This window comes from Rutidosis leptorrhynchoides, chromosome 10 (genome assembly GCF_046630445.1).
Source record: "Rutidosis leptorrhynchoides isolate AG116_Rl617_1_P2 chromosome 10, CSIRO_AGI_Rlap_v1, whole genome shotgun sequence".
Taxonomy (NCBI): domain Eukaryota; kingdom Viridiplantae; phylum Streptophyta; class Magnoliopsida; order Asterales; family Asteraceae; genus Rutidosis; species Rutidosis leptorrhynchoides.
Genome location: NC_092342.1, coordinates 293,304,416 through 293,321,668, shown reverse-complemented (window position 1 = coordinate 293,321,668; position 17,253 = coordinate 293,304,416). Strand labels below are relative to the sequence as shown.

At 31.7% G+C, this 17,253-nt stretch overlaps 1 protein-coding gene across 1 annotated transcript; it reads right to left on the bottom strand.

Annotated features, from left to right (window-relative positions):
• Positions 1-3,817: 3,817 nt before the first annotated feature.
• Positions 3,818-6,907, bottom strand: LOC139872370 (probable E3 ubiquitin-protein ligase RHY1A). The gene is made up of 4 exons (XM_071860230.1): positions 6,762-6,907; positions 6,424-6,656; positions 5,568-5,755; positions 3,818-4,380 (listed from the first exon to the last, which is right to left on the bottom strand). Exons 2-4 carry the CDS (start codon positions 6,631-6,633, stop codon positions 3,987-3,989), a joined length of 792 nt encoding a protein of 263 aa, XP_071716331.1. The 5' UTR covers positions 6,634-6,656; positions 6,762-6,907; the 3' UTR covers positions 3,818-3,986.
• Positions 6,908-17,253: the final 10,346 nt, after the last annotated feature.

The following is a 17,253-nucleotide window of genomic DNA, read 5'->3' as shown; positions in this document are numbered from 1 at the left end:
ACAGACACACTCGACCGAGTGTGTCTGACTTGCAGTATATATACGGGTTTAGACTTCTTTGATGAGGTTACTCGTCCCATTTGTTCCAAATCGTTGTTTCTCGTCTCCAGAAAACCCTAACACCGAATACCACCGAAATACATCGTCTAGGTGTCGATCTAATCTAGGTTTTGCACTAGGTTCGACCAATTCGATCCCGAAACGACCCGTATCTCGATTTACCTCTATTCTATTGTGTTGCGCCTTTAGTTTAGAGTTCAAGCCACCTAAGATCCATAGATTTATCGTCTACAGTGAAAACAGATAAACGGATACCAATTAAATATGATCGTAGAACAAAGCCTTAGAGCTTGGCTAAAGAGTGTCCCAATATCCAAATATTAAAATTTAATGGTACTCCGTAATTTTTTGAATCCAGTTTGGATTTAAATTTAACTTACATAATAACTTTTGATATGTTAAAATTATATGGTATTTCTAATATTGTTTACTTATTTTTTCTTTTTTTTTCTTACAGCGTACATACACTCTCTTTATCCACAACGAAACTCGAAATCACAACTTCAAATACCCTTGAATTGTATCGCTTTTCTTAAACAATATGTTTACTAAAGTTAAATTTTTTTATTAAAGAATTCAAAATTCAAAAAAAGTTCTATATTGTATTTTTGTTGTAAAAAGGTTTTTTACAACAAAACATAAACTTGGAGATACCTTCACTTTCAAATTTATAAGACCATATTTAGTGGAGCGTGATGGGTGTGTTACGATACCATCATGTCACCATTACCACCACAATGCGGCATGATAGCTTCACATAAGCTTGGCGTGATGTTTCTATCTAACTGGTAAAAATTTGAGTGTGAATGGATTTAAAACAATGAAAAATTAGATAAATGCTTCTATAATTTAATTAATAAATAAAAAATAAAAAAAATAAAAAAATCATATCACACTCCATCACTCTTTTAACATTACAAACTTCATCATGTCATCACACCATCACACTGCCACATCAGCGCTACACCTCACAAAAACACCTCATCGCACCTATCACGCCATCACCACTATTAATGGTCTAAATTCACTGGTTTTTTACAACGTAACAAAGACTTGAAATATTCTCACTTTCAAATTTTATATATTCACCACAATTATGCATTTATTGATTTATATTTTTTTTCACATTAACGAAGATGTTGCATTGTGTAATCTGCATTTCATCTTGCTTATACTATGAAAGAATAAAAAAATAGTAAAAAGATAACATAATATATTACAACGAAAATTCCATAATGAAATACAAATTATGTCACCAAGTTTAGAAAAAGATAGAATTGATGGTTGTTGGGTTTTTCAAGAAGTTTTTATTTAGATTTATAATTATTGTTGTTCTATATTTTACGTTTTTTTTTAAAAACATTTAAAACTTATCCTAGTAAGTTTTACTCGAGTTTCCTTTTCAATTCAAGTCGCACTGATGATAAGCAGTACTCACAGGTTTCTTTCTCGAACTCACTGATAATTGTTGGGAAGTTATCCCGCATCGGTAATGGACAAAAACAAATGTATGAATATAAGTTAAAGAGGAAGTCCCTCTATCACCAATTGGTTTTAGAAAAGGATGGACTCTTGGACTTATATGTTGTACATGTTGTTCAACATTGCAGTCGATCCTTTCCCATATTGATTTTCAAGTCATACCTTTGATCAAGCCTTATTTAGTGAGTCTCAAGATTTTCTCCAGTATTATCTACCATTCAAGTTAGCTGATAGCATAGAGTCTTAAGAGATTTTCTCCAGTATTATCTACCATTCAAGTTAGCTGATAGCATAAAGTTCTCTGCTAGTCCTAGACCTGCTCGTATCGTGGGCCTCTAGCCCCTCCCTCTGTAATATTCTTAATTCTAATAAACTTTTTGCTTTTCAGAAAAAAAAAAAAAAAAAAAATGCATATTTAAACTCAAGGGATAACTACACATAAATGTTACAAAATGAAAAAAAAATATACTGTATGATTTTAACTCTTTAGATTAAAATATAGTAATAGTAATATAGTCATTTAGTCAATTCACTCAACACAAAAATAAACAATAATTTAATTTTATTATCTTCTTACTACATATTCCACTATTCATTATTCATATTGTCATTGTCATATATAATAATAATAATAATAATATCAATATAGATCTTAATAGAGAAAAAGTAAATAGTCCCTTAGTATTTTTACTAAGATATCACCAACCACTAAATAATCTTGGTATAGTAATATGTTGCATAGTTAAAACCTTATTGGTTTTTTTTACTAAGGATGGATTAAGGATTTAGTGGTGTAATGTTAAGAGGTCGTGCGGCAGGAAGACATTGATCGCAATGTGGGGGAGTTTCCATCAGGCAACAACGGTTCTACCTGACCCTACTTAAGCATGCATATTATGTCAGTGAAGACTTGCTGTGAAGCCTTGGAGCTTACGTTAGACTAATTCCTTCCAGCTAATGAAGAGATTACTCTAGTCTTCCCAATTCATTCTCATCCTTCTCCTCCCTAAGAATTGAAGGACCAAAAAAGTAAAAGTGACCAAGATGTAATGGAAAAATTTTGATTTAATATTTCCGGAAAAACCCCTATGCAGATGTAATACTAATAGTTTGACATGTACATACATGATACAACAACAATACTCTCGTAAGATTGGATAATTTTTGACATCTACATGTAAAACCAAATGTGGTGGGTTTGGTGGAAAATGTAGTATGATTGGGCCAGGGGACACACTAATATGAATGTCATTTTCAGGTGTTTTTCCTTTTAGTGTTATTCATTGTTTCCCACTTGGTCTTCAAGTTGGGAGGTTTAGTCGTTTTACTTTTTCAATCACTCAATCCAACAGGTAATTTGCTCTGTGGTTTCATTTTTCAACTATAAAATATCTAGATGTTTCCTTCTTTTGTATGTTACAAGATTTCTTTATACCATCAAAGTTAAGCCTATTTTGAAAATATTGGACATACCATAGACCGCTGAAAGTTATTTCGAATAGAATTTGTTTAAAATCTCATTTTATCCTAGCAGCATTAAAATTGAAAATCATTTTTTTACTTTTAAGCTTTACCTTTATAAATCCAAGCTTATAAGAACTCCAGAGTATTATTGTGATTCACATAAATAATTAGAGGTATAACTTTATTAGATGCAACTATAACTCTCGGAGAAACAACTCTTTACTCTCTTTGATCTTTAATTAAAGAGATAATTGTTTACATCTTACATACATCCACGAAGTCCTTTCGTATATCATTAGTAGAGTGATATTTACACTTCTTCTTATGCTAAGACATCATCCTAACATGCATTGGTGTTATGTATTTATTAACACCTCATGCATTAGTTTAAATTGATCCACAACTTTAAAGTCTTCTAAGGACAGACTTTATTCTGATTTGAACTTGGATAAGAGTAAAGTGAAAGCCTCATGGGACTATTTTCAGCAAAAGTATATTCTGTGTTAATGCAATTCATTCAATATCTGAGCACTTTCGTTTCGTAAATTATTGTTATAAATGTAATCTTTGGTTGATTACACGTAACAATGACGTTTAATATGGAAAATGATATCTTGCCAAGTTCAAGGATAAAAGTGAAAATTAAATGTTACCCAACATTGCAAGAGAAAAAAATAATTATGTTTACCTTACATACATGTCCCCCCCCCCCCCCCCCCCCCCCCCCCCTCCCCCTCTCTCTCTCTCCCCCCCATACAACAGTCTATTCACCTGCAAATCTACACAGTTTTCTCGAATCCTTCTTAATTAGTAATACAAACATGAAAACATCACCAAGATGAAGTGTTACAAACTGCCTCACGTCTATTATTTCATATTACTCTAAATCTCATAACAACGCTATACTAATCTTACATACAAACATGTGAGTATCATACTCCCTAAAAGGGCTAGGAGGCAGTAAAATTAAGAAAAACAAGTTAATTACTAGTAGTAGTTACAACTATATCTTTTCTACAATTTGGGCAGGCTCCACAAACCTCAACCCAAGGATACAAGCAGCAGGAGTGAAATTTATGCTTGCAAGACAAGTTTATCAGCTCCTCACCATCTTCAAAACTTTCAAGACATATACTACACTCTCTTGATGCACTCGAACTTTCATTGTTTTCAGCGTTAAAAACCTTCACTGATAACTGGTTTATCTCATTTTCAGACAGTCCTCCGGGAAGCATTTTTGTCATTGATGACAACGGCATTACCATTTGCCAGGACTCAGGGACTGATTCTTCAAGCAGATTATTGTTGGTTTCAAAAAAGCTACCGTAAGAAAAATCATCTTGATGGATGCTGGATGTAGAGCTGCTGCTTTGCCTGTAATACCAGATGCAAATGTATTATCAAAGATTTGTACTTTCAATATCAAGAACCAAGTCCACTCAATAATAACTAATGCAATTGTGATCTTCGGCTGCGTTTGGTTGCCTCTTAATTTTTGGTTCAGCATTGAATGTCGGGTCGGGTTTGGTTAGGGTTTAGGTAATCCCAGACCTGAACTCGATTAGAAAAATCCGTTCCAAACCTGGACACGGACCCGAACCCGTCAGGTCCCCATTTAGTTACTAACTAGCAGGTAAACGGGGTTCTCCACGGGTATTCGGCTTTCCATTTACCGACAAACTTTTGGGTAAATGCGTTATTCCATGGGTATTCGAGTCTTTTTTGGGGTATACGGGCCGGGTAATCGGTTATAGGCCGAGTAATCGAGTATATGGACTCGGGTCTTTTTCGGGTATACGGGCCGGGTAATCGGGTTTGTGCCTAAAACCACTCCCGGACCCGGACCTGCAAAAAAATTAAAAACTATCCCCATACCCAACCCCATACCCAACCCTAGACCCATTTACCCGGCCGGAACCCGGCCCAAAAATATCGGGTTTCGTGTTTCCCCATCGGGTACGGGTTTTTTTCGCCATCCTAATTGAATGTTTAACCAAGCATTCAGTGCGTTACGTTTTGACATATGATACTTAACCGTTCAACAATCTATGTTGATTCATCAAGAGTTAAATTACACTCTTACATTCAGCACAACCATTTTCTTTACTATCCTCCCTTAAATCAAATCCTAACACTTATCAAACAACTATATTTTTTCTTTTATTTATTCATTTAAAAAGTTACAATAATACATTAATTTTACATCATTTATAGATTTCATTATGAATGATTATCAAGCAGGTTATTGTCGTCAGAACCAAAATCGTTCCAAACCTTTGAATAAGTCAACGCTTAATCATTATGTTTTATCAAACACACCCTTCGTTAGATTCCATTCGACCAATTAATTGATTATAACAAGCTCTATAATCACCCTTCTATAAAGGGGGATGATTCTCACACACTGTTTTTTGATCCTCACACACCCTTTTACCCTATTATTAGGGAGGAGTTCAAGTAAATTGGTGTGTGAGGATCAAAAAACAGTGTGTGAGAATCATCCCCCTTCTATAAACTACAAATATATTCAATTAAAAATTGGGAAAAAGAAGATTGGATACCTGTTTTCTGAAACATGGACGCCTCTTAACCTTTCAAGAAGTCTTTCTCTTGCAAGTAATACAACACCAGGAAGCCTATCATTCTCAGCGGCACCCCGTCGGCGCATGCTTCTAAAGTCCTCTGAATTGATAATACTCCCATATAGAGGATGGCTAACACCTTGTTCCACTTGAACTACTTCATGTTCCTGCAGATGATGAATCATTGATTAACAATTAATGAATTTAGAACCGATATCCAATCAAGTTTAACGCTCTAAATCTTGCATTTCTCAGTTTATCTATACTAGCAAACTCAAAACAATCATAGTCAAATATGTTATTGTTATAGAAGACAGTAGAATGAAACAAAGTTTAGATATTAAAGTAATCAGAAAGTAGGTCAATGGTCACTTTCAGCAATGTTTAAATACACAAATCATTAGTGAGTTGTGACAGATGGCGATTACCTTACGCGACATATTTTGCAAAATTATACTACTCGTTCGATCCGGCTTTCAAGCCATTAATTATAATTTATAATCAAATTATAAATTATAGTGAGGCTGTGTAAGAATTACTCCGTAATTTACACCGAGGTACAGAGTAATATACAAAGCTTCACTTTATATGATGATATATATACTTGTATAATTTTAATAGATAAGTGACGTAGAAATACAGAACCTCATGTCATTATCCATCAAACCTGAAAATATCTGATGACGTAGCACCGATATTGATACTGCACTTACAGAGATATTTTTCGATTCATCTGATGTTTAAGTAATTGATTGATAACTAAGCTTAAATATTAAACAGAACTTAAAATTATGGAAATAATTTATAAGATAATTCAGTCGAATTTTGACAATACCGATACGCGATGGCGATGATTACGCCTAAGGTTAGGGTTACAGCTACCGTGATCCAGTCGATTATTCCGGTGATGATGCCGTCGGTCGGTGGTCCGGCGGTGGGAATTGGCGTCAGCTGGTGGTGAATCTAACTGTGTATCGACGGAGTCGTCGTTACGAGCACCAAAACGAATCCTTCTGCTGTGAAATAGCTTCGATGCACCCGTCATCCAACAGTATCCACTTAAAAACCCTACTTACAAACAGATTCATAATAAATTAACAGTTAGTGTTACAGAAAATCATACTGACTCACATGAAATTGAAATTCGAAGTAAAATTGAAATTGTAACTGTACCTATTGAAATTGTGTGCTTGATTGATGAATTTAAGAGTACTTGTAAAACATTGAGATTTGAGAAAGGTAAACAGATATCTGATTTTGGTAAAGGCGATTTATTACAACATTTTTCAGTTTTCACATGGAAAGTGTAATAAAACTACATGTATCGTCTTTTACTTTTATTTATTTTTATTTCTTAAAATTTTATTTATGTTGTAAATTGAGTAGTTAAATATGGATGGTAATTAGTCAAATATGGATAGTAAAATTTGTACTATATATATGTGCATAACGTAAGTTACAAAAACACACATATACATTAAATACATCACACCTCTTCAACCTCTTTCTCTTCTATATCTTCTACAACACATCTCTCTTTTATTGGTTCTTTCAATTTGAATATATTGAACCAGGCCATTAAAGGTAGTTATAAGCTTACTGAAATATAACACGTTATCAGCACGAAGTGCTCCGTATAATCAAGGTTTATCTAAGCAAGCACACGTCACTAATCAAGGTAAGAAATTATCTAACTTTTATTAACTTCACTAACATTTATATTTATGTTATTTAAGTTATATATGGTCGGTTATACCGCCTGAATTATATTTCTGTAATCTAACTTTTATTAACTTCACTAACATTTATATTTATGTTATTTAAGTTATATATGGTCGGTTATACCGCCTGAATTATATTTCTGTAATCTAACTTTCATTAACTTCACTAACATTTATATTTATGTTATTTAAGTTATATATGGTCGGTTATACCGCCTGAATTATATTTTCTGTAATCTAACTCTTATTAACTTCACTAACATTTATATTTATGTTAATAAGACCTCATGATTGTACGCAACACGTCATTTGACAACACGGTACTTTATGTACGCAACACGTCATTTGACAACACGGTACCATGGGTCGAGATTAATTCCGATCAATACGAATACGATGGGGTCTTTATATGTTTTCTAACATTTATGATTACTTATGCAATTAATCATTATTTATTTCATGCATACTAATGTTTATTCTTAAAAGTAAATCTTAAAAGTTAAAATAAGAAAAAATAGTTTGTATTTTTATTAAAAGTAAATCTTAAAAGTTAAAATAAGAAAAAATAGTTTGTATTTTTATTAAAAGTAAATCTTAAAAGTTAAAATAAGAAAAAGTAGTTTGTATTTTTATTAAAAGTAAATCTTAAAAGTTAAAATAAGAAAAGTAGTTTGTATTTTTATTAAAAGTAAATCTTAAAAGTTAAAATAAGAAAAGTAGTTTGTATTTTTAAAATCTTAAAAGTTAAAATAAGAAAAGTAGTTTGTATTTTTATTAAAAGTAAATCTTAAAAGTTAAAATAAGAAAAAGTAGTATGTATTTTTATTAAAAGTAAATCTTAAAAGTTAAAATAAGAAAAAAAAAATCTTGTCCTTTATATTACTCATACGCGTTTTGATATAGTGACTTTATTCGTTAACGTCAACTAACGACGTTACAACGGTCATATATACATAACGTTTGTTAACGTCAACTGACGACGTTACAACAACTATATTTTTCAAATATAAAATAAACATCTCCGTTTTCACATTTTCACAAATCAATCTTCATTTTTTAAATTACTACTCTCAAAAAGTTTTTGTAAAAATGATTCACACAAGGATGATTTTTCCTATTGTATTGATCATATTAACTATCATCATTGTTGCTAATTTACCACCGGGTGAACCTATATTCTATCCTGCCCTTGTGGTTTTATTATTTGTAATCATACCATTATTCTGTTGTTTGCTACTTATGAATTTAAAATGATTCTAATTTCATTTTATTATTTGTCTATGAATAGAAGTTGATTATGATTATGATTTATGTTATTCATCTTTTTGATAATCGAAAATGTCGAATTTGAAAAGGCTTAAATTTGCTCATTTAGAACAAGTGGGAACAACTACTTAACATGGGTTATGAATGTAGAAATACATCTCGAATCAAACGGTATTTTAGAAACCCTGAATGAAAATAACAATTATTCCGAACAAGAGAAAGCGTTAAAATAAGAAAAAGTAGTTTGTATTTTTATTAAAAGTAAATCTTAAAAGTTAAAATAAGAAAAAGTAGTTTGTATTTTTCTTAGCAAACATATTGACGAGTCCTTAGAATCTACATATTATATGATCGAAAATCCAAGTGTATTATGGAAAATACTCAAAGATAGATACGATATTAATTATCAAAAAAAAAAATAATAATAATCACGGTGATCCATGAAAGAATAAAATTAAAGATATTAGTAGACGCTCTTATAAGAATTCCGGAGATTCTTATTAATGATCTGGTAACGTGGATCATCAGTCTAGTATTTCTTGAATACATGAACATCTTGTTTAGCTCTACAAATAAGTCGCAAAAGAAAAGAAAACGAGAGTGAATCTGTTGACAAATCTTGATTAAATTAACCCTGAGCTACCTTGAGACTTGAATGGTTTGAATTTTCTAAGATGCCTAGTTTTTTTTTTATGTATCACTCATAAATAAATGGTTTTAGACCATAACGCATATGTTTTATTAAGTGTTATCTTTTATGTACTTCAGATTATAACTTGTTTGCAGGTAATATAATTTGATTATCTTGCTGAAATATAACTCATTATTTGCTTATCTTATTTGAAGTTTTAGTATGAATCCTGCTGAAATACAACATCAATTAAATGGTAAAGACCTATGTATTGCAGATAGTAGTAACATACACACTATGATCAAATCTAAGAAATATTTCATTGATTTAAATCAAATGAAGGAATTATAAATACTATATCAGCTCTTGCAAACTTGATATAAGGAACGAAAAAGGCAAAATTTCATATTACCAAATGGTACAAATTTTTTGGTAAACAATGTCTTGTTTTCTCCCAAATCAAAGAGAAATTTGTTAAGTTTCTCTGATATATATCATAATGGATATGATTATCAGTCAATGATAATCGAAAATGAGAAATATCTATGTAGCACCGAAAAGCGCATAGGATTAAAAGCGCATATAATGAAAAGTGCATATGACGAAAAGCGCATCACATATGATTAAAAGCACATATGGTGATTAATGAAAATCACATATGGTGATTAATGAAAAGCACATATAGTGATTAATGAAAAGCACATATAGTGATTAACGAAAAACACATATGGTGATTAATGAAAAGCACATATGGCGATTAATGAAAAGCACATTGAGAAATAATCACCAATGTTTCTTGAAAGAATTCAAGGGTATATATATGGACCAATTCATCCATCATGTGGACCATTTTTCTAATAGACGCATCTAACGCATGGTCTCATGTTTGTGTGTTATCAAGCCATAATATGGCATTTGCAAAGTTTCTTACACAAATTATTAAATTAAGAACACATTATTCTGATTACACCATTAAAAGGATGAGACTTGATAATGCTGGTGAGTTAACATCTCAAGCTTTTAATGATTATTATATGTCTACAAGGATTGTTGTTGAACATCCAGTTGCTCATGTGCATACACAAAATTGGTTTAGCTGAATCAATAGATAAACGCTTACAGCTAATAACTAGACAATTAGAAATGAGTACAAAACTCTCAATATTTATATGGGGACATGTAAATTTACATGATGTGACATTAATTCGCATTAAATCAAGTGCAAGTTATAAATATTCTCCATTACCAACTTAATTTTGGTGGAGACCAAATATTTTCCATCTTAGAACATTTGGTTGTGCAGTGTATTTTTAATTGAACAACCACAACAAATAGTTCCTCAAAGAAGGATTGAAATATATGTTAGATATGAAACATCTTCAATCATAAGATATATTGAACCCATGACGGGTGATGTTTTTACAGCAAGTTTTGTCGATTGTCACTTTAATGAAACATTGTTCCCTATATTAGGGGGAGAAATGAAATATAAATAAAATGATGTTTCATGGTGTGAACATCAATTAAGGAATATTGATCATCGCACAAAAGAATGCGAAAAGAAAGTTCAAATATAATGCATATGCAAGAACTTGCAAATTAATTACTTTATGCATTTAAAGATACAAAAAATAAGTGACTAAATCATATATACCAGCAGTAAATGCTTCAGCTAGAATTGAAATTACAAAAGCTGGCAATAATGTCACTCATGAGTCTTTGCTACGGCAGAAACGTGGAAGACCAATTGGTTCCAAAGATAAAAATCCTCGAAAAAGAAAATCAGCTGATAATGAGGTAAAAGAAAGTGTTCAACAAGAACCACAAATCAATACTCCTTCTGCAGAGGATATTGATAAATGTAAATACATAAATTGCAATAAATTATGCAATATTATGAAACTGAAATGAAATGAAAAATCTTGATGAGATATTTTCATATAATGTTACAATGACATCATGAATAAAGATGATGATCTGGAACCAAAATCTGTCATTGAATATCAAAATATACGTGATTGAACTCAACGGAAAGGAGCAATACGAGCTGAATTAGAATCGCTCAATAAAAAAAAGTTTTTGGATCAATCGTTATCACTTTTAAAGATGTGAAACAATGGGATACAAATGAATTTTTATCCGAAAAGAAATGTGCAAATGAAGTTACAAGGCAAAACTAGACTTGTAACTCAAGATTTCCCACAAAGACCAGAAATGAATTAGGAGAAAAACTTATCCTCCTATAATGAATATAATTACTTATTAGATACTTAATCAACCTGGTAGTTATTTAAATGCATCTCATGGATGTTGTTACTACTTATCTGTATGGATCACTTAATAGTGATATATATATGAATATACCTGAAGGGTTAAGGTATCATAAGCATCTAATGCAAAACCCAAGGGAATATATTCCATTAAATCACAAAGATTTCTAAATGGGTTTATACAATCGGGACGTATGTGGTATAATCGATTAAATTACTACTTGATAAGAAAAGGGTATACATATAAACTTATTTGCACGTGTGTTTTATAAAAACAATGTTCGGATATGTGATCATAGCTGTTTATATCAATTATCTTAAATAAAGAAATCTATGAAGCCATTCAACTTCTAAAGAAAGATTTTAAAATAAAAAAAAAATCAAGTATTACGTTGATTTGCATATTGAGCATATAACTAATGACTTACTTATACATCAAACAACTTATACCGAAAAGATTTTAAAATATTTTAATATGGACAAGACAAAAACCATTAAGTACTCATATGGTTGTTAGATCTTAATATTGATACTAATCCATTTCATCCTCTAGAAGATCATGAAGATCTTCTTGGTTCAGAAGTTCCATATTTTAGTGCAATTGGGGCTCTTATGTATATTACCAATTATACAAGATCTGACATTTCTTTTGCAGTTAATTTGTTGACAAGGTTCAGCTCAGCCCTACCAAAAGACATTGGAATAGGATCAAACAAATAGTTTGATACCTTCGGGGAACTACTGATTTATAATTATTTTATTCTAACAACTCGAAACAAGATTTGTTTGGTTATACAGATGCAGATTATTTATCTGATCTACATAAAGCTAAATCTCAAACTGGATATGTATTCCTAAATGGAGGCACCGCAATATCATGACGTTCTCAAAACAAACACTTGTTGCAACATCATTAAATCATGCCGAAGTGATTGCATTACATGAAGCTACTCGGGAATGATTTTAGTTAAGATCAATGATACAAATCATTATTGATTCTTGTGGACTAGAACGCTATAAAAGCCCAACAACTATCTATGAAGATAATACAGCTTACATAGTACAAATGAAAGAAGAGTATCAAAAATGACAGAACAAAACATAAATGCTGACGAGGCACTAAAGCTATAAACGGTCTTAACGGTCATAAGTTTGATGGAAAAGAATGGTATATTGGTAAGGCTCAGAAAAAGACTGAAAGGGAATAGGAATTGAAACAACAGTTTGAGCAAACCATGAAGGAGACTGTAGACAAATCACAAGGGTCAAACTTGTACATAAAAGATTTAGATGATACAGTTTCAGATGAAAACCTCAGATTCTTCTCATATACTCAAGATCTCGTAAAAGACAACCAGATTAAAATGAGATACGTTCAATCAACAACTCTGCTGATCTTTATACCAAAGCACTGTCAATCGCTGTTTTCAAAACATACGTTCACAATATTGGCATGAGGCAAGTTCAAAAGATGTGACGACTCAGCGTTGTCTACTTGAGGGGGAGTCAACTCTATGCTGCACTCTTTTTCCCTTAGCTAAAGTTTTATCCCACTGGGTTTTCTTTAGCAAGGTTTTTAACGAGGCAGTATTAATTGCTCTTTAAAAAAAATTACCATCCAAGGGGGAGTGTTGTAAATTTAGTAGTTAAATATGGATGGTAATTAGTCAAATATGGATAGTAAAATTTGTACTATATATGTGCATAATGTAAGTTACAAAAACACACATATACATTAAATACATCACACCTCTTCAACCTCTTTCTCTCCTATATCTTCTACAACACATCTCTCTTTTATTGGTTCTTTCAATTTGAATATATTGAACCAGGCCACTAAAGGTAGTTATAAGCCTACTGAAATATAACACGTGCCACTAAAGGTAGTTATAAGCCTACTGAAATATAACAATTTATAGTTTTTTTTTTTTGACTAAACTACTCCACCAATTCCAGAGTTCCAGATAACGTGGCAGGTAATTGGGCGTTTTAATGTTTTAGACCATGAATAACCCTGACTGTGATATCACAGGCAGATTGTCCACTTTTTGGCCAAAAAGTGCAATCTGCCTGTGACGTGGCAGTGTCACCATTTGACACCAAAATAACCCTGACGCCCCTCCAGTGTCAAATAGGTCCCACCAGTTTTATTTTTTTCTTTTCTTTTTTATTTTATTATGCATACAAATTATATTACATATAATTAAAAACATATAAAAATTAACCATTACATAAATTTTAACTATTACATAAAATTCAACCTTTACATAAATTATTGAGTTTGATGTGTTAAAAATGATAGGTTTTGATGGGTTTATATAGAAAAGAATATAAATAATTCAAATAAAAAAACAAAACAAAACAAAACAAAACAAAAATCATTTGAATAAAAGTGTTAAAATGAGAGAAAAAATTGAGTTTAATGTATTAAAAATGATAGGTTTTGATGGGTTATATATAAAAGAAAATTAAATAAATAATTTAAATAAATAAAAAAATAAAAACAAAAAAAAATATTTGAATGAAAGTGTTAAAATGAGAGAAAATATTGAGTTTGATGGGTTAAAAATGATGGGTTTTGATGTGTTTATATAGAAAAGAATATAAATAATTTAAATAAATAAATAAAAACAAAAACAAAATTAAAATCATTAAAATACGTGGACCAATCAGAAACCCTGACGCCTTTTTTTTTCGTGAGAAAGTTGACTAACGCCCCGTTCGCGTCACCGGTGACGCCCCACTAGGGGCGTCAGGGGGCGTCACCCGTCGCCAACATGTCTGACGGGACCCCTCTGACGCCGCGTTAAAATTGGTCTTATAATCCACCTCAAAATCGGGCCGGGTTTGGGCTTCCTTTTTGAGCTACACCTTTTGCGTTAAAGCCCAAGTAAGTAAGATTTAGGAAAATTAGCTCGAATACCTTTTTTTGAAATTCTTGTTACAGCTTATACCCTTTTTTTTTAATAAAATTACCGAAATACACTATTCATTTCCACAGGAACTTGTTTTAACACAGGATAACACGTTCAAACTCAAAAATTGCTAGGTTCAAATAGAATTATGTTCTAACTCCCAAAATTTTCATTAAGTTCAAACATATTTGTGTTCTAACTCCTATTCGAACTTTGAATGATCATATCTTACGATTCGTAGCTCCGATTTAGTCACCATTTTTAAATGTGTGTGTTTTTACGAGATCTAACTATTTACCATTCCTTCGAACAAGTTTGTTTTTGTTCATGTTATTTCATGTCGTTTTGTGACCCATTCACACTATGTGTTGTAGTTTCAATTTTATCCAAACTCGTTCTAATATGATAAAAGACACTTTACATGTTGTAATTTCAATTTTATTCCATGTTAAAAGGCACTTTATGTGTTGTAATTTTAATTTTATTCCATGTCGTTTTGTCACTCACGTCGACACTATGTTTTTTTCTTTTTTGGGTAAAGGGTTACCCCGGTGAAACTTTTATTAAAAATAATAGAAGAATAAGAGTTACAAGGAAGCACTGGAGCTATAAGCATTCCTAATAGCTACAAAACAAAACACCGTGCCCGAAGCCAAAACTGCTTAAGAACACGCACAACCAAAAAAAAAAAAAAAAACCAACATCTCTTAATCTAGCTTCCAAGCAATCTTCAACTGCATAACTTGTCTTGACTCTTTAAAACGAACTGATAAAAGCTTCAACCGAACAATAGAGTAAATATCTTCAAAAAGTCTATCTATCGAACGACGTTTACCTTTGAACAACCTGCAATTTCGCTCTTGCCAAATAAAGTACACACAAGCAGCAAACAAGAGCTTCGAAACCACTATAGAAGCACTATTAATTGAACCAATAGCAAGCTCATTTGAAATTTGCAGCCAATTAGTGTGAGTACCAATAGAAGTCAAGGGCAACACCTTTTCCCAAACATCACGTGAGAAGTTACAATCAAAAAATAAATGCTCTTGTGAATCAGAACATACGTTGCACAAAGGACACACAAGCACTTGATTATTGTGAATTTCCCAATCCTTCATCTTATCTTGAGTCTTCAATTTCTCTCTCATAAGTAACCATACAATGAAGGCATGACGAGGAATACATTGTGTAAACCAAACAACATTAAACCAGTTAACTTTTATGCCTTGTGGTCGAATATCTTCATACGCATTAGCCACAGAAAAATCATGAAGGGATCCATCTATCCCTTTCCATTTAATAGTATCCTCCACATCATGAATATGGGGTATATTAACTTGCAACAGACTTGGGTATTTGTGGTACCAAGTTAAAGGCCAACTCCATTGACCATTAATGATTAAATCATTAACAGTGGAGTAGGCATGAAACCCAGCGCCATGAATATCTCTCCATGAGTCGAAATTAATCAAGGGACACACTTCATGTAGGATTAATGTGCAAGGTACAACATATAACTATATGGCTAAATTTATTTGAGCCTTCGGGGTCACACACATATACATGTAGACGTCAAATGAAATATATGTATGATGTATATATATTACTCAAGTAACGAAACAAGTTAAAATATATAATTAAATTAAAACCTTTTTTTTGACTTGTTGACAAGTTCTAGCTATACTCCATGACTCAGCATTATTAAAGTTAATGACTTGCATTATTAAAGTTAATGACTTGCATTATTAAAGTTAAAAAAACTTGCGTTATTAAAGTTAAAGACTTGTATTATTAAAGTTAAAGAACCTGTATCACAAAATTGGAGTAGGTGGACTACTCCTCCCACACATTATATATTTGTTATGTGGTCCCCTTTTTGATTTTGATGGATGAAACGAGAAACATAAATATATAAATCCCCAACGTGTCTAGAGAGTTGAGTAGTAGATTACTAATTGATTCTTTGTAAGAGGAGTCTACTACAAAATATTAATAAGAAAACAATCCCTACTATTGTGTTTACCAGTGCAAAGAGAACAAGTTATTCTTTTTGTTTCTTTTTGAAAATCAAAGAAATCTATACGGGAGTATTATCATTTTATTGTTTCATAAATTAATCAAAGGTTGATTAATTATTACTTGGGTATTGAACTAGCATCCATTGGCGGTCGTTTGAAGTGTAGTGTGGACTATCCAAAGAGACGATTATACTTTTAATCGTAGGTTTCTCACCAACAACTCAGTTCTACAAGAAAGGTATAATGTTAACTCATTTCGTGAATTTATATATTTTGACAATTATTAGTGGTGTAATTGGATCTTGTTGGAACCGTCAATCGTGTGCATGTTTTGTAATATAGACTATATTTACTTTTAACTGTCCGCTGCGTTAATATGATTTAAAAGTGCACACGATTTTCCATCAGTGGTATCAGAGCCGCTTTTACACCATTTTAATTGTCACGTGATTTTCTCAGATCTAGTTTTGTGGTGAATTGGTAAAAAGTAAAAACCTTTTTTTATATAATTTCAACATGTTTGTTTTTAAATTAAACCTCATGAGGCACAAATAAGATCTGAAAAATATCACTGTTATAAATTTTGAATTTATTATGGCTTGAATAATTGTTCTTTATTTCATTCCATGGTTGTACACATGCATTGTAACCATGGACAAGCCATATGTAGTTTTTAATAATGTAGTTATTAGAATTGTGATTGCACACATAGCCCATAATGCCCCGATCTATGTGTGATTGTTGATTACGGTAATATTATGTCATGTTGATTATTTGTATTATTAGAAAGGCCATTTTGAAGCCAAAATTGTATTATATTTATTTTTCATTTTCATAGTATTGT

Excerpts from the sequence above, each read along its gene's own strand:
- LOC139872370 (XM_071860230.1), bottom strand. The coding sequence starts at position 6,633 with ATGACGGGTGCATCGAAGCTATTTCACAGCAGAAGGATTCGTTTTGGT. Across the intron at positions 5,756-6,423 it reads ATCATCGCCATCGCGTATCG|GAACATGAAGTAGTTCAAGT; the intron begins GTATTGTCAAAA and ends CATCATCTGCAG. Across the intron at positions 4,381-5,567 it reads GTCCATGTTTCAGAAAACAG|GCAAAGCAGCAGCTCTACAT; the intron begins GTATCCAATCTT and ends CTGGTATTACAG.